General features: G+C 41.1%; 3 protein-coding genes across 6 annotated transcripts; 2 read left to right on the forward strand and 1 right to left on the reverse strand.

Annotated features, from left to right (window-relative positions):
* The first annotated feature begins 88 nt into the window (after nt 1–88).
* On the forward strand, nt 89–6,872 carry LOC135554208 (DNA-directed RNA polymerase III subunit RPC8-like). 2 transcript variants are annotated; one of them, XM_064986355.1, is made up of 7 exons: nt 89–400; nt 678–792; nt 979–1,075; nt 4,704–4,790; nt 5,185–5,248; nt 5,471–5,684; nt 6,305–6,872. In XM_064986355.1, the coding sequence occupies exons 2-7, from the start codon at nt 682–684 to the stop codon at nt 6,353–6,355; spliced, it is 624 nt and encodes a 207-aa protein (XP_064842427.1). In that variant the 5' UTR covers nt 89–400; nt 678–681; the 3' UTR covers nt 6,356–6,872. The 2 variants fall into 2 exon arrangements, with proteins under 2 accessions (XP_064842427.1, XP_064842428.1); XM_064986356.1 differs by lacking the exon at nt 4,704–4,790 and having other exon boundaries at nt 91–400.
* Nucleotides 6,873–7,459: 587 nt separating this feature from the next.
* LOC135554209 (cold shock domain-containing protein C2-like) lies at nt 7,460–12,530 on the forward strand. The gene is made up of 4 exons (XM_064986357.1): nt 7,460–7,732; nt 9,094–9,432; nt 9,652–9,774; nt 10,004–12,530. Exons 2-4 carry the CDS (start codon nt 9,251–9,253, stop codon nt 10,176–10,178), a joined length of 480 nt encoding a protein of 159 aa, XP_064842429.1. The 5' UTR covers nt 7,460–7,732; nt 9,094–9,250; the 3' UTR covers nt 10,179–12,530.
* On the reverse strand, nt 11,515–23,166 carry LOC135554207 (phosphomannomutase 1-like). 3 transcript variants are annotated; one of them, XM_064986354.1, is made up of 8 exons: nt 22,695–23,166; nt 20,494–20,578; nt 19,593–19,684; nt 19,287–19,378; nt 18,641–18,740; nt 18,182–18,257; nt 14,502–14,617; nt 11,515–14,158 (listed from the first exon to the last, which is right to left on the reverse strand). In XM_064986354.1, the coding sequence occupies exons 1-8, from the start codon at nt 22,773–22,775 to the stop codon at nt 14,036–14,038; spliced, it is 765 nt and encodes a 254-aa protein (XP_064842426.1). In that variant the 5' UTR covers nt 22,776–23,166; the 3' UTR covers nt 11,515–14,035. The 3 variants fall into 3 exon arrangements, with proteins under 3 accessions (XP_064842426.1, XP_064842424.1, XP_064842425.1); XM_064986352.1 differs by having other exon boundaries at nt 20,494–20,611; nt 22,695–23,165; XM_064986353.1 differs by having other exon boundaries at nt 19,608–19,684; nt 20,494–20,611; nt 22,695–23,161.
* Between the last annotated feature and the right edge of the window lie 1,260 nt (nt 23,167–24,426).

Genomic DNA, 24,426 nt, shown 5'->3' on the forward strand with positions numbered 1-24,426 from the left:
TCAACAGTATTAAGTGGCTTCCTTTCTGTGTATCCTTTTCTACACTATGTTGAAGAACTGGGCAGGTGAGTTCTCAGTTCAGTAGACCAGATAAGGAAAGGAGACCAGAGGAGGAAGCAAAGAACTTTGACAAACGAAATACCAAAATAAAATTGCAGGAAAAAAGCGTTCTGTGCCTTTAAGATTGCGACCTGCCGTAAATGTTTACGATAATGTAGGAAATCAATAACACGTGTAAAAAAATATTTTATGAAGCTAGCGACACGAAGATGGGGATTTTTGTATCAATTTATTCATGATACCAGTATTTATTCAAACTAATAATATGGTGATCCTTGCAGTTGAAGATACATTGTCCGAATTTAAATGATTTTAGTAGTTTAAAGGATTGAAAGGAAAGGTAGGTAACGTTAACAGTTTCAGGACAGTGATGCTGTGTTAGCTAGCTAGAGAGAACATGTTTCTTGATGAAATTGATATACATTACTAGCTACATTGTTTCATTACACTGTAACAATGGAATTGAATATGATAAGGTAGCTAGCTTGCTGGTAAATGTACCTGTGCTATAGCACTTTAACGCATGGCAGACTTACTGTCATACCACCCTGTCTGTGAGGTATTTTTCTGTGATTTCATAGCTAATGTATATTGTTTCTTGTTTTTCCTCGGACCAGAATCATGTTCGTGGCAGTGGAGATGGTTGACACTGTCAGAATCCCCACATGGAATTTCCAACGGCAGTTCAATGAAGCCATAGCCGAAGAACTCAACAAGAAATTGGCCAATAAGGTGAGAGGATGCAGTACCAAAGATACTGTAATCCCTATTCATCAGTGGACAGGGGTTCTGTATATTGTCAGCTGAGTTAATCTTTTATTTTTTGCTTTGTTTAGCCTAACACAATTGTGACATTGTAGTCTTGTTAACTTATCTGCTTTATTTATGTTTGGCTGATCTTTTCCTGCATCTCTACAGGTGGTTTACCAAGTTGGCCTCTGTATCTGTTTGTATGACATCACAAAACTGGAGGATTCCTACATATTCCCAGGTGATGGAGCTTCCCACACCAAAGGTAAGGAAATTACAATTTGTGACGGATTTTTACGCGACTATTTAAAAATCAGCATAAAAATATGATGCACATTTTCCCACCACAGGTGGGTTTCCATAAAACGGACTTGTTGCAGATAAAACGCCCTTTTGTCCTTACATTTCATTGTGCCGAATAGAAAAATGGAAGTTCAATGTTTCCATTGCATTTAACTTGACCGATGGTTTTGTCACAAACTGTTACAATAAATAGCAAACATGCTCAATCTGGTTTTTGCACATGCTCTCTAGAAAACAGTTCACTTAAAGTTGACAGAGTAGGTTATATGATGAGATGTGGATAAGCGTGAGAATTTTTATTTGATAAAGCCAAACGCCGATCATGTCACTAGCAATCCTTAATATTTATTGGACATTTGCAAGCTAACAATGTACTTAAAAGCCCAATACAGCCATTGTGTATCTTAATATTAAATCATTTCACCAGGCAGGCAAAAACTCCATCCCACCAAAACAGACTGAAATTTCAGGCGCTCTTTTCAAACCTCGCTTACAATAAAAGGGCATTATCATTATTTTCAATTTCATAGTGTTATTCCAACTGTAAATACAGTTGAAGTTGGAAGTTTACATACACCTTAGCCAAATACATTTAAACTCAGTTTTTCACAATTCCTGACATTTAATCTGAGTAAAAAGTCCATGTCTTAGGTCAGTTAGGATCACCACTTTTATTTTAAGAATGTGTAATGTCAGAATAATAGTAGAGAGAATGATTTATTTCAGCTTTTATTTCAGCTTTTATTTCTTTCATCACATTCCCAGTGGGTCAGAAGTTTACATACACTCAATTAGTATTTGGTAGCATTGCCTTTAAATTGTTTAACTTGGGTCAAATGTTTCGGGTAGCCTTCCACAAGCTTCCCACAATAAGTTGGGTGAATTTCGGCCCATTCCTCCTGACAGAGCTGGTGTGACTGAGTCAGGTTTGTAGGCCTCCTTGCTCGCACATGCTTTTTCTGTTCTGCCCACAAATGTTCTATAGGATTGAGGTCAGGGCTTTGTGATGGCCACTCTAATACCTTGACTTTGTTGTCCTTTAGCCATTTTGCCACAACTTTGGAAGTATGCTTGGGGTCATTGTCCATTTGGAAGACCCATTTGCGACCAAGCTTTCACTTCCTGACTGATGTCTTGAGATGTTGCTTCAATATATCCATATAATTTTCCTTCCTCATGATGCCATTTATTTTGTGAAGCGCACTAGTCCCTCCTGCAGCAAAGCATCCCCCAACGTGATGCTGCCGGGGGTGCAAGCCTCCCCCTTTTTCCTCCAAACATAACGATGGTCATTATGGCAAAACAGTTTGATTTTTGTTTCATCAGACCAGAGGACATTTCTCCAAAAAGTACGATCTTTGTCCCCATGTGCAGTTACAAACCGTAGTCTGGCTTTTTTATGGTGGTTTTGGAGCAGTGGCTTCTTCCTTGCTGAGCGGCCTTTCAGGTTATGTCGATATGGGACTCGTTTTACTGTGGATATAGATACTTATGTGCCTGTTTCCTCCAGCATCTTCACAAGGTCCTTTGCTGTTGTTCTGGGATTGATTTGCACTTTTTGCTCCAAAGTACGTTCATCTCTAGGAGACAGAACGCGTCTCCATCGTGAGCAGTATGACGGCTTTATGGTCCCATGGTGTTTATGCTTGCGTACTATTGTTTGTACAGATGCACATGGCACCTTCAAGCGTTTGGAAATTGCTCCCAAGGATCAACCTGACTTGTGGATGTCTACAAAATAAATTCTGAGGTCTTGGCTGATTTCTTTAGATTTTCCCATGATGTCAAGCAAAGAGGCACTGAGTTGGAAGGTAGGCCTTGAAATACATCCACAGGTACACCTCCAATTGACTCAAATGATGTCAATTAGCCTATCAGAAGCTTCTAAAGCCATGACATCATTTTCTCTAATTTTCCAACCTGTTTAAAGGCACAGTCAACTTAGTGTATGTGAACTTCTGACCCAATGGAATTGTGATACAGTGAATTATAAGTTAAATAATCTGTCTGTAAACAATTGTTGGAAATATTAATTGTGTCATGCACAATGTAGATATCCTAACCGACTGGCCAAAACTACAGTTTGTTAACATGAAATTGGTTGAGTGGTTGAAAAATGAGTTTTAATTCTCCAACCTAAGTGTATGTAAATTCTGATTTCAACTGTATATATAAAACACAGGAAAATCACAGTTTTGACCAACATCATCGTTTATTTAATGTTCCTATAAACTCTTCATGCTTTTCCATAGCATGATGGTAGTAGGCTGCAACGTAACATATCATTGCATGACTCCAAGTTAACCTCGACATGGTGGTTATTATATCAATAGTTGCGGCATTTCGACCATGATTATTGCATAATCTTTCACAGGCAAGAAATTTGTCCACCCTTGTCTAGTGTATTTTATGTTGTTGACATTTTGCCCTCAAATGTGCTGTTTCCATCAGGCCTGCTGTGAGTTTTTTTATGTGTAATTCATCTGCATGAAATGGTTGGATGGAAACCTGCTTAATGTTGCTGATAGGCCTCCATGTTTCATATGAATATTGATTTGCAGGTAACAAGTGAATACATTGTTTTAGGATTGAGCCCACAAATGTATTCACTTGTTACCTGCAAATCAATATTTGTGCTTTTGATCGTGATCAAAATGCCGCAAAATAATACAAATAAAATAAAAACGGCACTGGTCCAATGAACTTGTTTATTTTCGAACGCTCTGCATGTAATTATTACTTTGTGTTATCTAAGGTAGAAAAAATACAGGTTAAGACATAGTAATAATTCCAAGCGGAGCGTTTGAAAATAAACACATTCATCGGACCAGTGACTTTAAAAATATATATTTCACCTTTTATTTAACTAGGCAAGTCAGTTAAGAACAAATTCTTATTTACATTGACTGCCTAGGAATAGTGTGTTAACTGCCTTGTTCAGGGGCAGAACGACAGATTTTTACCCTGTCAGCTCGGGGACTCGATCTAGCAACCTTTCGGTTACTAGCTAGGTGTCAGAAGCAGCAGGATCACCATCCTTTCTCCCCTGCCTCTGGAATGGTTGCAGTCTGGGAGAATGTTGGACTACCTTGCTAACATTTTTGATCCTGTTCGTTTGATCCTGATCTTATTTCAAATGCTCACACTGATGTTTTCCAGTTCAGTCAAACAAATAATGGCTTATTGTAAACACATTGTGGCCGATGTGTGTGATTGTTTGCAGACTTTTCCCCCCCAGCTTTGACCGTGCTACTGACTGTAGTGGTGGTGCTTGGCTTGCGCATGCAGATTTAGTTCACACAACATTCTATAATAGAATTTTATTTGACACGTCAAATTAATAGCTTAATTGACACTTATCTTTTTTGAAATGCAGAGACCCAAAAGGCATTCCGTATGTTATAGAAGTAGCTCCACCTTACCTTCTGATAGGTTAGGTGGAACTTTCACCGTATTGCACCATATTACTATCAGATCTACACAAGTGCCTGGAGGTCACTGCCTAGGAGTTGTTTCTGGGAAGGGATTTTCTCTTAGGACTGACTGGTCATTTTGATGTGACCTTATCTTTTCCCTACTCTGTTTGTTAGTCCACTTCAGGTATGTTGTGTTCCACCCTTTTTTGGATGAGATTCTTGTTGGAAAGATCAAATACTGCAGTCAAGAAGGAGTACATGGTGAGAGAAACTCATCTATCCCCCACCTTCCAGTTTTCTCCCCGACCCACCTGAATGTTAAGTCCTAATAGCCTATATGACTCAGTGCAACAGCATTGTCCATAACGAATATACCTATGTCTATTCTGGACTAATAGGCCTCATTGTGTGAAAATAAGAACACTTGAACATGCTGTGATTTACTGATACACTAATTTGGGTCAGATGCTTTTTATACTTTGCCGTCACAGCCCCAGAGGAGTCTGTACATACTGCAGTGGTTTTCCTACTGACCCTGTCTCTCTCTCAATGTATAAAGTGGATCAACAGGGAGAATGTCTCAATATGAAGTATAACATTGATGTGGCAGTCTGTCTGTATAGATTTGTTCACACTGCCATATTTTGTTTCACAGTCAGCCTAGGATTCTTTGATGACATCGTCATTCCCCCAGAGTCCCTACAGCAGCCTGCAAAATTGTATCCTGCCTAGTGATGTGTGTTTGTGTATTTCTTACCAATGTGTGCATTTGACAATTTGTTTGCTTAAAGCTGAGTTGCAGTAGATGGCTCTGGAATACAATCGTGTAAATGTTAATTAAACTCCTCATGTTGATAGCTATCTGATAGACATTTTAGTTTACCTGTAAAAGCTACTGAAAATAAAGCAATCTAGCAAGCGCTCCTTGACTGCTGCCTCAGCGATGAAGCAGAGCAGGTGTGGGTGTGGGAGTATGAGACGGACGAAGGGGCCCATGACCTCTACATGGACCAAGGTGAGGACATCCGCTTCCGGGTCACAGATGAAGTCTTCCTGGACACGACGCCCACAGGCCCTTCCGCCGCAGCAACTGACACCTCTGCAGCTCCTGGAGCAGAGGGTGGCCAAAAGAAAGAGGCCCCTTACACACTGCTAGTAAGAAGGCGCTCACTGATAGAACACAGACTTATTTCACACTACAAAAGATTGAATTACTATTGTTGTGAATTTAATCATTTCAGTATCCATATACAGTATATGTGACTGAGTTAAATGGTACCGGTAAGCTCACTCAAAATGTCCAGTAAGCAAGTATGGAATGTTTGATCAGGAGTATAATTCATTGGGTGAATTCTCCTGATGACCTGGATGGAATTATGTGATCTTTCCTTAACCCATAGGAAGTCCCACCCAGTTGACTACTTCAACATTTTGAAAGTCCTCAATGGCCCTGCCCATGCTAAAACAAGCTTTGGGGCACTGGAGCTGTCTATCTAATTCTATGGTGATGTTACTGCCGAATTGGTACCTTTTGGGTAGTGCAACTGGTTAGTACTTTGTCAAGCAGGGCGAGCACTTGTGCTTGCGAAGCAAAGGACCAGTCGTTCGAGAAGGCAAAACTGTTAGCAGCATAGTGACGTCCTTCACATAGGTGTACTTTTGGTTTTACATCATACATCCTTATTACAAATTACTATTTTTAAGGTATTTTTCAATACTATAAGTCAGTAATAATTAATTCCACCCATTCCCTCCCTGCCTTTCTTGTGTATCAGGGTACCATTAGCGAGCCAGGCTTGGGCCTCCTGTCCTGGTGGAACAGCTAGCGAAAGGAGAGGCCATTACAGTAGAGGAAACAGGGAGACAGATGTCAAGTATTCATCCCAGCTGCTGGACATACACCTTGTTTTTGGACTCTTCTCAGCCACTCCTCCCAGGTTGTGACTTTAACACTGGAGAAACATGCCTCCTGTGAAGTGTCCACAAGGTGAATAGACACAGAACTGCGGCCTCAAGTAGAGGAGCCAGGATTCCCATAATAGGAATGGCAGACCCAAGGACAAGGGACCAGTAGCAAGGATTTCTAATAGAGCACCCAGGCCGGGAACATGGAGAACTGTCTCACTTGCAAAGCTGTAGATCCACTTCCCCCTGTATATTGTAAATACTACCACCATAACTGTTAACGCACCAGCATTTACACTCAGTGCACATGACCGTAAGAAAGACTGACTAAAGGGCCCCAATTGGCCTATTTAGTGTCACCATGTAAGTCTGTGAGTGTTCAGTTGAACAAATAATGGAGTGAGTGTGCCTAAATATACAATTGTGTGTTGTCATTTGGCCCAGTATAGTGTTTCATCAGTGATCATTTTTGTTTGCATGATTTTGAGTTGGGTTATTTAAGCGATAATGCCCAAGGAGATGATGGTATATGGCCAATATACCACGGCTAAGGGCTGATCTCAGGCATGACGCATCGCGGACTATTGGCCATGCCACAAAGCCCAGAGTTTTTAAAAATTGCTATTATAAACTGGTTACCAACGTAGTTAGAGCAGTAAAAATAAACGTTTTGCCATATCTGTGGTATATGGCTGATATACCACTTCTGTCAGCCAATCAGCATTCAGGTCTCGAACCACCCAGTTTATAATCGTGTACAGGACATGTATCCCAAAAATATCATAAAATAACTGTCCTTGGGAGGGGTTGTCATGAACCCACAAGCACTACACCTCACTGTAATTTGTGTAATTTAGTGGGTGTGAAGTTGGTCCTCTGAAGCAGTTTTTGATAAAGCATAGAAGCCATATTCTTCCAGGCCAAATGAATGTATCATATTCTGATCTTTATTTTGGTTATTTTTACTTACACCATTACATGAAGGAATACATCAGTATGGTTTACAATACGAACACATACTTGTTTAATGTAATAACTGCTTTGACGCGTATGAGCATAGCAGTCTTGTTATGCCAACAAATTTGTCAGCAAACACACATCACAAACATCACGCCCATTCTCCCGACTACGGTGCAATCTCAGCCAGCGGCAGCTGCGCAGCCTCAACAACACACCGCAGATCAGTGTATTCCGCGCGACTACGCGTATTTACTGTTATTTATTTAATTAATGTTATATAATAGTAACTGACGAGGCACACACCCGTCCTCTACCGACAAACGGACTCTAGCAATGCAGTAAGTACAAATATTCAAGTACGGGTATGCCAGCTATTGTTTGGATTGTAGAAAATCTGTATTGCCTATTCATTAACGTGTGACAGCCTTTTTGACCAAAGTATAGACTAAAGGAAATGTATGATAATGACAACTGTTGGCTATAGAATACCTTTGACGAGGCTACTCATCCTCTCATCCCTACAGCGTCTCTGTTTGCGCGCGCCGACTTTTCGAATGTCCTGGAAATGAGAAAAAGTCGGATGATATGCGTGTTTATTAGAGTAATTTGGCAACGCAAACTGGTCATTCACTTAGCCCGAAATGCACGCCTCCGCAACATGACGAATCATACAATGTTATGAATGTCTCATATAGAGGGATGTTTCTTGTGAAGTTTAGACACGTTGAGCCGAGTCAATTGAATATTTCAGATATTTAATTCGGATGGAGCCCAGAGAAAGTATCCAGAGATAGACTTCACTGTTGCTCTCTTTTTAAATTTTTACTTTGTAAAAACGGATTCATATCGTTCTTTAAACAGTCAATTTGCATTCGAGTGAAAGGATCATCTACTTTTCTAATTTGACAATTTTGGTGTTACAATGTAGCAGCCCTAATGTTTTGGTTTGTAGTCATTATCCAATGCTTTCCCGTATTGCATGCTGACGTCAGAAACACACGGCTAGCCTTTTGCCAGCAGCTCTGTCGACGGCGTTCTCAATATTCGAGCTGTCAGAGCTGTCTGTTTTACTGTAACCTTGATGATGCAGGCAGAGCGAAAGAATGTAACAATCTTAAACCATGCAAAGCCATCTTGGCCTTGGAGTGTGTGCTGTGTCCTATCTTATTGCGTGCACATGTCATCAATATGCACCACCATATCTTGGCACACAATGGCTGCTTTATTTTAAACATTTTAGTTGAACCTTTATTTAACTGCTTTTGTTGCAGCTATTCCTAAAGCTGTGCTCCTCTTGAGCTTGAAGGACTTGATACACAATGTAAACAGCAGTCATATATCTAAGTTGAGCCTGTTATTGTTTGTGGGCGGATTTAGGAATGGTTGGCAGTTGAAATGTATGGCATTTGAAAGTAAAAATGGTCTGTAATGAATTGAAAGGCTGCCAGTGTCATTTTTGGTAAAACATTGCCACGAGGCTAATACTCTTAACCAGGGTAGTCCGACTAAATTGCTCCATAAGTGTCCAGTAATGTAAATCCAAACATCCATCTTAAAATGAAGCTGTTATGAATGATGCATAATATTCTCTGCAGTAGGGATAAACTTCATGAAATCTGTCTTTGTTTCAGTTGTTCCTTCTGGTTCAACTTTCGCTTTTTACTTTTGTTTGTTTTCTTCTCTTTCTTTCTTCATTAAGAACCTTGCTGAAACAAACTGACCTGTGTACTCAATAGCAAGACATATTAAAGCAGAGACGGTGAGCAGACAAACATATAACTGGAGTGTCAGCTTCAGGACCGGTGGTGAAGAACCAGAAGAGTGGTAAGAAGAGCGACCTGGCCCGTGCCTCAGCCATGACAGACCCCAGCCTGACATCCTCCTCAGAGGCCCCTCTGCGCTCCCCCCGGGCTGCACCCCTTTCCCTCTCCTTCCCCTTCTTGAGGGAGGGCAGCCGTGTGTGGGAAAGTGGAGCGCCACCCCAGCCCCGGTCACTGCCCAGCCCACTGCCCACCAAACGCAACCGCACCTATTCAGCGTAAGCAACTAGATATGCTGCTCATGAATGCGTTTCTGTATTAGAATTGGTTTGATAGTGCATGTTTATTATCGTTCACTTATATGACGTTTATCTTTATATTCCTTAACTTCTTAGAGAATAATTTATTTCCACAAGCAGTAGCAGAAGGGATATGGTGTGTTGATGTAATGTTTTGTTGAGAGTGGACATGATGCTCTCTCGCCTGTCTCTCTTCAGCACGGTGCGGGCCACCTCAGGGCCAGCGTTTAAGGGCGTGTGCAAGAGCTTCTGCAGGTCACAAGGTCATGGCTTCATCCGCCCCACCAATGGCGGTGATGACATCTTTGTTCACATCTCTGAGTGAGTGGCCTTCATCACTACAGCAGCCTTCTTTAGCTTGGCAAATTGCTAAAATGAACAGAATGCCCTGTTTTTTAATATTCTGTTCACAGCTTTCTATCTCAGAGCAGCAATGTAACATCAGTGTTCAGTGTCAGATAAAATGTGTCAAGGTTCAGAGCAGGAACTGACTGCATATTCATACTGTACAGTAAATGAACATCTAAATCATTAATTCAATCTATTTCAGTATCGAGGGCGAGTATGTCCCAGTAGAAGGAGATGAGGTCACATACAAAGTCTCCCGGATCCCACCAAAAAACCTGAAGATCCAGGCCGTGGAGGTGAAGATAGTTCATCTGAACCCAGGGACGAAGCATGAGACCTGGTCTGGCCAGATCATCAGCCAGCTAGACGAGAGCTAGGCTTCAGCGCTGGCCTGTTTATCTACACTTGTCTACAGGGAGGGCTAGGATGGGAAGTTGAGGGGTCTGGCTAGGGCAGGCAGGGACGGCCAACTGGTGCTGGTGAGTCTGTCTAAATCAGGTGTGCTTGAGCTGGGCTGGAACAAAACCCTAGATACACTGACTGGCTCCTCAGGACACAAGTTGGCCATCCGTGAACTAGGACGTGGTTAGTACAGACTGGATTGATAAGTCATAAAAGCAAGGGAGGAGAATATGTTCAACCTGAATGTACTGGAAGTGGGTGAAGGGACTGAGCGGAGTGGTGGAGGAAATAGAATGAGAAATCCGACACCATTTTGAGGAGAAGCATTACTATTGGTGTGATATGAAAATGAGGTTGGAGAGAAAATAACTGATGAAGGTTTAGAGGTACAGAATCGGAAACGTCTGATTGAGAGAGCAATTGAGAAGGGAGGGAGAGATGGGCGTAAGACAAAATAAAAAGCTTTGAAGAATGATTTATATTTTACTGTGAATGGAAAAGCCACTATTAATATGTTCTCGAGGTACACAACCATCTTTGTATTTTTGCCTTTTATTTATATATATTTATTTGATCATTTTGTTTAGATTGTTTTGTATCCGTTAGTTTTGAGGTTACTGGATTTAAGTTTTGGGTATTGTAGTCAAACGAATGCACTTAAAAACGTTAACTTTTCTGAAATACTGCCGAACCGACTACAACTCCTATTAGGCTTTATCATGTGGCAATTTGTAGTCCTGTTTGCAAATTGTAACTCACCATGATGGTATGAGCAAATTACTGTAAGGTTTTTGAAACTATTTGAAACTTTTCTATTGTCTGAGAGACACTGTAACACACTGTCAATGGAATTGAAATACATTTTAATGTATTTGTTTAAGTTCTGAAATGATCATTTAATTGTTATTGAGCCGTTATTCATATTTGTTTCATGTCTACCCATTATGTTTAGCATTTCTCCATATTTAGGCTATTTCTATGTATTTTTCTGTACTTCATTCTTACTGTTTTGGGTTGTTTTATTTCATATTTTAGTTTTAGTTAAAATACTAGGTTTTTCATTGGTCACAGTTCAGAGCATTTTCTGTTAGACAAGCCACTGTGGCTATAGTTTACCCTCATTTCAATGTGAGCCTTGAAAGAGCACTAAAAACATTTTATGATTCACAATTATGGTGGCTGTTATCTTTCTTTAGTATTTATCTTTGGAGATAAGGGTGTACACATAGTACGTGACATTAGAATCACATGCCTATGCGTTAGTTATACTTTCCATCTGTTGTACAAAAAAATAACAAGTCACACTTTGCACAATGATATAAAATAATTTATTACAATGAACATAGTTCAAATGAATATTGTATTTGTTGCAGATGTCATTAACCTTTTAATAAAATTTGATTTGATAAGATACAACTAAAGGATGTGTACCTATGAATATACTGGGTAGGTAATGTAAAGGGTGTATGAGCCATCTGTGAGATCCATTTCTTATAGTGGTGCAGACTGAAGTAGCAGGAATGATTTATATGTAATTGCATAGATGAGGTAAGACTTCTCCCTACAGTGTCTAAACAGTCTTAGAAAAAAAATATGCTATCTAGATTCTAATAAGGGTTTTTCGGCTGTCCCCATAGGAGAACCCTTTGAAGAAACCTTTTTGGTTCCAGATTGAACTCTATCCACAAAGGGTTTTACATGGAACCCAAAAGAGTTCTACCTGGAACCGAAATGGGTTCTCCTATGGGAACAGCCGAATAACCCTTTTGTGTAGAAAGTCTACACCCTCCTTGGATTTCTTCACATTTTATTGTGTTACAAAGTGGAATTAAAATTGATTTGTCATTTTTTTGTCAACAATCTACACCAAATACTCTGTCAAAGTAGAAGAAAAAATTCTAACATTTGTTTTTATATTCCTTGATTAGATAAGTATTCACCCCCCTGAGTCAATACATGTTAGAAACACATTTGACAGCGATTACAGCTTTGTCTCATCTTGGGTAAGTCTCATTAGATCTTCGCACACCTGTATTATGCAATATTTTCCCATTATTCAAGCTCTGTCAAGGTGTTGGAGATCATGACTAGATAGCAATTTTCAAGTCTTGCCATAGATTTTCAAGCAGAGTTAAGTCAAAATTGTAACTTGGCCACTCAGGAACATTCACTGTCTCCTTGGTAAGCTACTCCAGTGTATATTCAGCTTTGTGTTGTAGGTTATAGTCCTGCTGAAAGGTGGATTCCTCTCCCGGTGTCTGGTGTAAAGCAGACTGAAGCAGGTTTTCCTATAGGATTTTGCATGTGCTTAGCTCTATCCCGATTGTTTCCATCCTGAAAAACTCCCCAGTCTTTGCCGATGTCAAGCAGACCCATACCATGATGGCAATTACTCAGTGATGTGTTGTGTTGGATTTGCCCCAAACATAAGGCTTTGCATTTAGGCCAAAAAGTATATTCCTTTGCTGTGTTTTTTTTGCAGTATTACATTAGTGCCTTGTTGCATGTTTTGGAATATTTTTATTCAGTGTATTTTTATTATTTTTATCACTCTGTCATTTAGGTCATTATTGTGGAGTCACTACAATGTTGTTGATCCATCCTCAGTTTTCTCCCATCTAAGCCATTGAAATCTGTAGCTGTTTTAAAATCTCCAATGGCCTCATGGTGACGTCCCTAAGCAGTTTCCTTCCTGTCCTGCAGCTCAGTTCAGAAGAATGTGTCTGGGTGGTTTAATGCTTCATTCACAACTTAATTATTAACTTGACTGTGCTTAAATATATATTCAATGTCTGAAATGTTATTGTTACCCATCTACCAATCACTGTCCTTTATTTTTGAAGCTATCGTAAAAGCCCTGGGAGGACAGAGGAAGAGGTGGTCATAAAAAAATATTATTTCACACAGAGTACAGAGTGAGTCCATATAAATTATGTGATTTGTTTAGCCACATTTGACTTCTGAACTAATTCAGGCTTGCCTAAACAAAGGGTGTGAATACTTAAAGGAATGATTATATTTTAGTTAGAATTTAAAAAAAAACATTTGTAAAAAACTTGACAAACAATTAGAATTAATCTATTTCAATCCCACTTTGTAACACAACAAAATGTGAAACAAATTCAAGGGGGTGCAGACTTTCTATAGGCACTTAATCTGAAAGTGGACTGGCACAGAGCAAAAAAACAAATTTTCTCTCTTCTGTCTCGCTCTATTTTGTTCAAAGACAACACCAGTCACTTCCTACATTCACAAAGAAAAAAAATGATCCAAAACCCAGTTTGTCAGATAACTGTATCAATATTAGTGCAAAACATAAGTGGGTATTTACATTATATACTCAAAATGTATATACATCTTCACATGATATTCACAAGAGGATTGTCTTACAGGAGACCCTATAAGACAGTATGATTAATTTGATGTTACATACAAATACAGGGACACGCTACAAAAACCATTGAGTTGATAGATGTTAAATAATCAGATATTACATTAAAACCTTAGAGAAACACTTAGTCATGATAAAAAACCGAAAACATTAGTACACTTCCTCACATTGTTTGAGCTACCATCCTTTTAAAAAAGCAGATCTGTCCACATCTCATAATAATTTCAATGGGAGTCCAGACAATGTGAATTACTGATGATCCCTTTATGTGTCCAGTGCCAGTTAGAATAATATTATACAACAACAACGCATTGATTACAAATCTGTAGTGGTTTACCTCCCATTTCCACCTCTTCTCCTTCAGGTGCTCTTAGTAACTGCCTTCAACAACAGGGGGAACCCAGGGGAAGCTGACTGTGAGAGTGCCTGCTGCATGATTTATCACGACTCATTGGTGGGAGCTTTGAAGAAAATCTCTCGACAGTGCCTGGCTGTGTCCTCTGGTGAGTATACTGTGAAACCAATGGTCCGCGGGTCGTTGAAGATCTCATAGTCGTTTCCCCCCTGAACAGAGAGGAATGTAGATACGGCTTTAGAATCTGCTTGTTCACAAATAGGTTTGCACCGACTGCCCTTTTCACCATTGTCGACCTCTTTCCTTGTTTCCTCACTCACTATTTATCTCCATGTCTCAGTAAAAGAGGTTAAATAAACACACAACCATCACAAAGCTCATGCAACATTCTTTCAGGCAAGGGTCAACTCCACATAGAATGACATCAACAATGATCTCTGAACTTGAACCTTTATCATTCAAGCCACAGCACAATCCTACTCTCATTGCTATCTTTAGCCTCAGAGCATTCCCCATCACTGACACGTCCACAAGGTCCTCCACTTCACTTACAGACGACGTCTCGTTGCCAAAGAAATAGATAGCGTCCAGACCCTCCCCCTCCAGCACGTCCAGACAGAGCCTCTTGTCCCAGCCTTCAGGGAACACGTCAAAACTGATGAGACCACCTGAATAGAGAGGCACATGAGAGGGAATATTTCAGTCAATTTTAATTGATACATTACAATTTAACATCATGTGACAGAACAGAATATTAGTCCCTCCCATAAAATAATGATGATTTTAGTGATGATTATTAACACATTACAACCAGCTCTCTCATGCCATGTCAGGGATATTTGTTTTGGTTGGTCAATGCACTGATGAGTAAGGATGCCCGATGTATGTAAAATAGGTGTGATATTTCCCCCATTATAGGAACAGCAGCTTTGAGATATTTTTAAGACTGCAACTTCAACCGGTTAATGTTGCACAATTCTCTGCAACAGACTTGGAGCCCAACACATTCTCCCCTCGAAAAGCATGAAAGGTTATTAAAAGCCCCAATCACTGTGCTCAGTTCAGCAGAACAGACTTATTTATGCTCTGTGCATCGACTGTGTGATGATGGCTTTGACATACAGTCTGTGTCCAGGGAGGACAGTCTTATTATTGGTGATTATTCACTACTTGGCTGACCTCCATGAGGTTACTAACAGTATGTGAGCCATCAGGCTGCCTCATGAGGTTACTAACAGTATGTGAACCATCAGGCTGCCTCATGAGGTTACTAACAGTATGTGAGCCATCAGGCTGCCCCATGAGGTTACTATCAGTATGTGAGCCATCAGGCTGCCCCATGAGGTTACTAACAGTATGTGAGCCATCAGGCTGCCTCATGAGGTTACTAACAGTATGTGAGCCATCAGGCTGCCCCATGAGGTTACTATCAGTATGTGAGCCATCAGGCTGCCTCATGAGGTTACTAACAGTATGTGAGCCATCAGGCTGCCCCATGAGGTTACTAACAGTATGTGAGCCATCAGGCTGCCTCATGAGGTTACTATCAGTATGTGAGCCATCAGGCTGCCTCATGAGGTTACTAACAGTATGTGAGCCATCAGGCTGCCTCATGAGGTTACTAACAGTATGTGAGCCATCAGGCTGCCTCATGAGGTTACTAACCGTATGTGAGCCATCAGGCTGCCTCATGAGGTTACTATCAGTATGTGAGCCATCAGGCTGCCTCATGAGGTTACTAACCGTATGTGAGCCATCAGGCTGCCTCATGAGGTTACTAACCGTATGTGAGCCATCAGGCTGCCTCATGAGGTTACTAACAGTATGTGAGCCATCAGGCTGCCTCATGAGGTTACTATCAGTATGTGAGCCATCAGGCTGCCTCATGAGGTTACTAACCGTATGTGAGCCATCAGGCTGCCTCATGAGGTTACTAACCGTATGTGAGCCATCAGGCTGCCTCATGAGGTTACTAACAGTATGTGAGCCATCAGGCTGCCTCATGAGGTTACTATCAGTATGTGAGCCATCAGGCTGCCTCATGAGGTTACTAACCGTATGTGAGCCATCAGGCTGCCCCATGAGGTTACTATCAGTATGTGAGCCATCAAGCTGCCTCATGAGGTTACTAACAGTATGTGAGCCATCAGGCTGCCTCATGAGGTTACTAACAGTATGTGAGCCATCAGGCTGCCTCATTAGGTTACTAACAGTATGTGAGCCATCAGGCTGCCCCATGAGGTTACTAACAGTATGTGAGCCATCGAGGCTGCCTCATGAGGTTACTAACAGTATGTGAGCCATCAGGCTGCCCCATGAGGTTACTAACAGTATGTGAGCCATCAGGCTGCCTCATGAGGTTACTAACAGTATGTGAGCCATCAGGCTGCCCCATGAGGTTACTAACAGTATGTGAGCCATCGAGGCTGCCTCATGAGGTTACTAACAGTATGTGAGCCATCAGGCTGCCCCATGAGGTTACTAACAGTATGTGAGCCATCGAGGCTGCCTCATGAGGTTACTAACAGTATGTGAGCCATCAGGCTGCCCCATGAGGTTACTAACAGTATGTGAGCCATCGAGGCTGCCCCATGAGGTGGACTCCGTTCCACAAACACAGCCTGTGTCTGACTCCTTTCTTTTAAATCGCTCTTTCCTTTTCATTCTACAACCAGAGCAGTTAGTCTTTCAATTCGGCCACATATTCAGGTCAATGAGCGGTGAATGTGCACGAAAAGCCCTCAGAGAAGTAAGTTTAAATTCTGCTTCTCACCCCCCCCCCCCTTCATATTCTACTTCATTACCCCCAGTGTTTAAAGCGGCAACCAGCAGTTGAAGCAATAACAAAGCACCCTCCTCACCACCATTTCAGTAAAAGGTGTAAGGATGGGACTGGAGACATGTGAGCACTCTCAAATTCAAAGGCAGAGCAATAAATGCAAGGACTGACCATCCATGATATCAAAATTATAACTTTAACCATGTTTTTAGGCTATATAGTATTTGTTTCCATTTACTTTGTTTATAAACAATGGAGTAAAACTAGCTTATATGTTGTGTTCTGACGGGGTACGACTGTTCAAGATCATATGGATGATGATTCTTCAATAATCAATGGATACATATCATTAATGTATTAGTCCAAAAGTGGATGTAGCAACTGCTGCTTGACCCGAAGGGAAAGCTAACAAACGCAACAGCTAGGGAGGTTTCAGCCAATCAGAGGGTGTATTGGCGACAAACACCCACATCCTCAGCCCATCCCCCACACAGTTCCTTCCCACCCCTGGCCATGCACCATAAAGGTGAAAGAAAACATAGCCAGGACAAAGGTGCCTGTATTTGAAGTGACACTGCAATGTCGCCTTTTGAGCTGAGTGACATTAGCAAAAATCTCTGGCGTAAGAACAGACAGTGCCGCATAGACATAAACAGCATTGCATATGTGAAATGTGAACAAACCAAGGCAGGGTAGACATGCAGATACAGACTGCAATGAGCAAACACATAAATCTTATCCACTAGCCTTCCCATTGGCTTGTTTTATCAGGCTCTGCGGCTGCAGTGCAAACAGCCCTCCAACGGGCTCTGCTGCCAGTGCTATTAGCATCAGCTTCCACATCAGCAACCAGAAGGATTCCCAATTAATATCAGCAATCAGAGGGATTCCCAGGGCAGTCACTCAGTTAGGGTGAAGTAAAGTCATTAGGATGAAGTAAGGATGAATGTGTGTGTTTGTAACTACTGCTGCTACTGGCCCAAGGCTTTAACAGAGTGCCGTATGAAGACAGCAGCCTTATCTCCAGCTGTTTGTGCAGCTGCCTGAATTGTGTACAGTTTCACAGGCCATTAAGGAAGTCCCACACCTAGTTACAGTCAGCAAACACCTAGTCTGACTAACCAGAGAAAAACATCTCTGAACCTCAGAGAGTGGAGCAGGGGAGAGTAATGTTTAATGAAGTTGGGCACAATGTGTCCAGGAGATTGACTACGCATGGCAGATCGTCTTTGTGAACTGGCAGATAGGAAGCAACAGCAAGGAAAAGACAGCAAAGGAGCTAGTACATTTAAGTCATAACAGGGTTCTATCTGAGAGATAAATGAGTCTTCAAATGTAGATATCACACCATGCACAGATGGCATACAAAATAATACTGAAATACAAGACTAGAGGTGCTAATAGTTACACCGATATTAATTCCCAGCTCACATCCTGTGCCAGTTGGTCTTACCTCTAGTAAATCTTAGACCCTTCCCAGCAAACTCCTCCTTCAGGGCCGCAACAAACTTCTCCCGGATTTTCTCTCTCTGTGAAGAGGTGAAGGAAAGGGGTCAGGCTTCAGGCCACTAAGGGTTAAGCCTCTCCACATCTCCCATCAGACCACTAGACCCTCCATAATGTGTGGCTGTGAACCATCAATGGGCTGTCTGTTCAGCCATCTTGAAAGCTCAGCATTGTTTTGACTTGTTTACTCTCTTCTTCAACGTAACAGAATATAAGAGAAAAGCATGCCTGCTTGCACTGTGCAGTGATTTGAGGTTATAAGAGGTTGAAAACATGACTCAATTAATAACGCATGCTTTGTTTGTTTACTATTTCGTTTTAAAAGTTGATATGTTTAGGCGTTTTCCTTAGAAGATAATGACTGCTGTTTGGATCATTATTTAGGCACTCTTATACTGTATAATACCTTGTCAATTTCAGAGAATTCGATTCGCTCCTCAAGTGTGCAGCTCCGGCCAATGGGGGAGATGTTCAGCATTCCGTTGCGGAATTCGATAAAGGTGCCCCTGAGGGCAGAATAAGGCATTAATCTGCAAAAAGAGACTTTAGTGTGGCTTTGTTACCAACCATCATACATGTGTAATCTCCCAGCAATTTAATGGGTATTTACCAACGTTTTGGCATCACTGTGCCTCGTGATGCCGAAGTGTTGGTAAATACCCATTAAATTGCTGGGAGATTACACATGGAGTGTGCGACTTTCTTAATTATGATAGTTTATAGTTTATTCGCCATTAGTCAGCACCTCCACACAAACTATTCTTTTGAGTAAGCGCCAGCTCATGTTTTTTTTTACCAACCATCATACAACAATTCTAGAGATTCTAGTGTTAGATCCAGAATTGCTTTGTTTCTCAAGGAAATAAGTATCTCCACCCAGATACAGATCAATCCTTCTGTCTTAGTCTCTCCTTTAGGAATGCTGACAGAGCCACCATTCCTTTCTCCAATGCCTACAGCTGTGATGGACAGGTTGAAGTAGCTATGGGGCCCCTGAATGACTAGATGCATAGAAAAGGAGCTGAAAGTAGGTCAGAGGGAGGGAGTCTCACCTTTTCTTGGGAAGCTTGATCAGCCCCATGTAGCTGAGACAGAAGTTAATGAGTTCCTGCAGTAGTTCCTCTCCTATCTGGTTCTGGATGGCCTGTAGGACAGAGGACATAGTTCAAATATTTGAACTGTCTTTTCTTATTAACACAGTGCAGTTTTCTTAAAAGACATGATCATAACTTTCCCTTCCAGTCTTCTTAGCTGAGAGCAGTTTATAAGAAAAAAGGTTGTGCCTACATGTTGTTTACATGGAATCATGTTTAAATAGCTTGTTAGTGAGCAAAAATATATTTTATTCCTTCCCTCACCTCAGTGACACCCACCTGTTTGGAAAGGAGCTTCCCGTCTTTGTACTGCACCGTGCCATTCTCAGCAAACACATAGTCAAACTTCTGTATCACTGTAAGAGAAAAAGGGGGCAAATTAGGTAAACGTGTGTTATTGCGAGGACATTCATAGTAAATAGATAACACAAGCTACCAGCACACAGCCTTAAAAAAACCCTCCCCCAACTGGAACACAGGCATGTTGTACCTGGTGCAGCAGGATTATTGGTCATTGCAGATTACCACCTATGTAACACTACCTGGAACAGTCCAGATTCATCTCTGTCCTGTCCATTCACTGTACACATATCTCACATGGCTAGAGTATCAAAGTACTGAGCATCTCAATCTGTCTTGCAAAATGCAGTCTGTGGATGATCAGGATAGAGAACTGTTGATGCAGAAATGCACTGAAAACAAAGCCTTGAATGCACTAGTAGCACTCCCACTTATATTTACTCTATCGCTCGTCGCTTTACTTTTGTTGCTGCTCTGAGTGATAACTGTCAGCTGTCAGTGTGTTGGTGGCCAGTCTCCACTGGTGTGTGTAAACTCCACCACAGGGCCAGTGTGTCAAGGTAACACAGGTACATGAGCAAACATGTAACTCCACCTGGGTCCATGTGCGACCCGGAGCGGAGACATCAGTTATGATGTAGCTGCTTTCGTCTATGTCTGTTATTTATGGACTGATGTCAAATGCGAGTGGGCTGCCAACATGAAAGACCCCTCTCTGGTGAATTTCCTTTCAATAATTTCACAACCACGAAAGCGACAGACTTTTGGGGTTTGCAAAGCCCTGTGAGAGAAAGGCAATGATATGGGTTTGAGGGTGAATATGTGAGACTGAAATGAGACCAAAGTGAGAATGTGGAGTGCTCACCTTCATCTCCCTCCCCCAGCTGTTCTGCGATCTTTGAGTAGTCTGATCCACCCACTATGCCGATCTTCACTTTCCTGCGCAGAGACTGGAAAAACTCATCCAGCTTAGGGTCAATTTTCTGCAGGGTGTAAGCACACACGCATGCCGCGTAAACACACGATGAGTGCACACAGACAGACACACACACGGTCTGTACCGGTTTGTGTTGTCTATCATTGAAAACACCGTTTTAGGGACTCATGATATAAACTGTGACAAGACAGGCATTTACAGTCCTGAAAACTGCTTTTGTTGTCTGAACACAAAGCAGGAGAATGCTTTTGTTAAGACAGAGTGAGGTTGGCATCTGTCTCTGAAGGAGGAGCAACTTTGATAGTGGTCTATTGATCCTCTGCAGACATAATCCTCTTAAACCAGCTTTCCATCTTGCCAGAGAGACTTGGGCAGATGGATCAGGCAGGGACCGCTTCATGCTCACATGAGGAAACTGCATTACATAATATAAGGGCAGTGGGTTCATTCTGCACACCTATGTCCCTGTGACCGACCAATGGCTGCTGAACTGGGCACTGCCTACACGACGATCATTGAATGTTTCTTTACATCACCGGTCCAGACACTGAGACAAGAATGCAGATAGCCTACAATATGATCGTTTATTTTGTCTATGTTACAACAAAGACATCATCTTGTGACGATGGGCAGAGATACGAGGGATAATCTAAATGTTTATCCTCCTGTTTGATTGAATTATTTGAAGACACGGAGAACTGCCTGTGTTCACACGACAATTGCAAAGACATGCATTGATGCAGCATTGTGTAACAGAAAGTTAACCATTTATCTTCATATGAATGAGTTTTTTTTTTTGTTAAACTACTGAAATCATGATGAAAAACACTAGAGAGCCGTTTCCCTGATTATTCATTGATTATCTTGCATTTCAAATCTGGGGGTCAAAAGAGGCTGAAGACATAACTAATAGGCTACCCCCATTATTAATGTCAACATCCTTGATCAAAGTAGTCTGTTTTTAGGGTAGTAACTCAATGTGACTCCTCTTCCCATGTACCCACTTTAAGTTGTTTACGATCAGTTTATCTGTCCGTTAAAGTTCCAATGCAGCTGTTATTATCTCAAAATCAAATCATTTCTGGGTAACAATGAAGTGCCTTAATTGTCAAAAAGAAACAAAAATAGCTTCAGAGCAAAGAGCAATTTCTCAAGCAAGAATTTTGCTAGGACTGTTTGAGAGTGGTCTGAGTGGGAAGGGGAAAACAAAACAATGAGCTGTTATTGGCAGAGAGGTTTGGAACTCTCTTTCTCATTGGTCTATTAACTAATGATATCACCAGGCATTACAAAACTCCATCCCACCAAAACAGTCTGAAATTCAACAGCTGTCCTTTCAAACAGCTCTTACACTAAAAGGGCATTATTATAATTTTCACAATTTCACCGTATCCAACCTAATAGTGTGGCAATATGTATAAAACACTGGGCATTTAAGGATTGGTGCGAACAGTTGCAAGGTAATTGTTACTTCACATGGACGGACATGAAACTTTCAGGAAACAGCAGTTATAGGCTATTTTGAATGGGCGTAAGCAGTGTCCCAGTGTAACGGTGGTCTAGGGTTGACCACCACCAGGATGCAATATGAAATTTGACTTCATAAGTGTTGTGCAAGTAGGCAACAGTAGCCTACAGTCGTGTTCTCGTACGGACGGTGGACATAACGTTCATCCAAATGAATGATGTCTCTGCTCCATGGGGCGCGCGCTACTTTTAGTGAAATACAAGCTTCAGATGCAAACGAAGACATTTCAGTTTCATTCAAAAGAGTTGACGGACGACAGCATTTGTAGGCTACAACCACGGGATTAAATAATATATGAAAACAAGAACTTGGAAGGACAGAAAATGATGGTGTTTGCCAACATTATCAGGAAGTATATCGACAGAAAATAGTAAATCATTAAATAACATGCAGGAACATTCCAGACCTTGCTGCAGATAAGACATTGACATTATTACAACAGTTTTGTGCTATCAAGATGGAATGGGAATTGGCAAAGCGCCCTATAATTCCTTGAAAAATAGAAAGGTTTGACAAGTTGGACAGCAACGTTAGAAGAAAGAATATGACAAACAAAACACAATTAATACAACGGGATACTAAAACATGTTATTTAGCCTACCTCTCTCGGTGGGGTAAGAGTGCCGTCCACGTCAAATAAACACAGAATAGTCCTTTTTGAAGGACCGTTTGATTCATCCATTTCTTATTTTGCAATGATAGTGTTACTAATGTGTAAGTGAAGAAAGTGTTACTATTGTGTAAGTAATGATAATGTTATTAATGTGTAATAAATATTCTGGGAAAGAGTGACAATTTTCTGGTCTCGCCTCTAATGCAAAACAAAGACTACTGTATAGGCTACAATACGGTACACTGTAAAATGTATTGCCTACCACTAGTTGGATGAATAATGTATGCCACGCGGTCTAGTAGATAACGACAAAACCATATCCAATAGTTGTTGAACTGTAGCTTATCCTCATACTGAAGAATAGTTCGGCCACCGTTCCCGATCGAATTCAGAGAACCATCACAGGCAGCTCGACAAGTCTCAGGTTTATTTTGCAACAATGTCTCGACTCACGTAGGCTACATGCAAACAGCCAATCGCAGATTTTATGTTGGATGACGCGAAGTGGGTGTTGGTAAGATATATAAACATAGAAGTCCTTTGCCGCCTCCCATGTCAAATCAAGACTGATTAAAACCCATCTCAACAGTCATTCGACCGTTCACCTAGAGGGGAGGACAGTGCTCAGACTGTGCCTAGATCTGTACAATGTAGGCTATCATATAATAAATTCATAGCCCAAGCAATATAATAATTCCTTACTGCATGTCAGGTCAGCCAGGGCATTAATCAGGCCAGCCAGGGCAGTGAGAAATGTATGATGAATAACGTTTAGTTGATAGCTCCATCAAGTGTTGCTTTAGTTACCTGTATAAAATGGTGATAGATCCAACTTCCAAGATACACACTCACACTTGGCTCTGTCTGGATAGAGTTGTTGTGCAGGATTACCAGGACGTTTGAGTGATTGCTTTTATTATCAGTAAGTTAGTTGTCCACTAGAGGGCAGGCTAAAACAATATGCATGCTTGTGCCCTATGGAAGCCAAATTGCATAGTGCAGAACAGCTATATTCCGAAGGAGGTTCTGAGGGCTGTTAGATGGATTTGTCTGTTAAGGGTATCTGCAATCCTAACATGTCTTGTGGGTGGTGAGAAACTCAAATAAAGATGAAAGGTCTATTAGCGTCAAAGGAAAAATCATGTTTACATAAAGACATGATTATAGTCCTGGTCCCTATTGGCACAGATGGCCATTTGTTCTGCATCACTCCTTAATAAACAGTTCATATTTTGAAATTCTAATTGACATTGTGAATGGACATGAAAACTACGCATTTCAAATAGATGTCAAAAATATTTCTTATTATGTTGCATTGTTGAAAAGTGAGCATTTAGTTGGACCATCGGTATCCTGTACATAAGACTGATTCAACTTGAAACTAAATCAATTAAAACTCCTGTTGTGTGTCTTTTATCCTGATACCAGTTATCTACCAGTTATCTTGGTATACTCTTGCTCTATATTTAGCTGATACGCACAATGCACCTTCATCTAGGAATAGATATCAGAGGAACACATTTTATAGAATTCGATGGTTTTGTATAACCTCATTCACCACTTTCAGGAGAATGGCTACATAGTCATGAACACAATAAGACTAACAGCATCTGTTGGGATTGTTTTTTATTAATAGGCCCATCACTAGACTATGCTAAGGAGACACTAGGTATAAGGGCCATCTGATAAATTCACAAAGGGTTGTCCATTGAGCAACATT

This window comes from Oncorhynchus masou, chromosome 14 (assembly GCF_036934945.1).
Source record: "Oncorhynchus masou masou isolate Uvic2021 chromosome 14, UVic_Omas_1.1, whole genome shotgun sequence".
Classification (NCBI taxonomy): domain Eukaryota; kingdom Metazoa; phylum Chordata; class Actinopteri; order Salmoniformes; family Salmonidae; genus Oncorhynchus; species Oncorhynchus masou.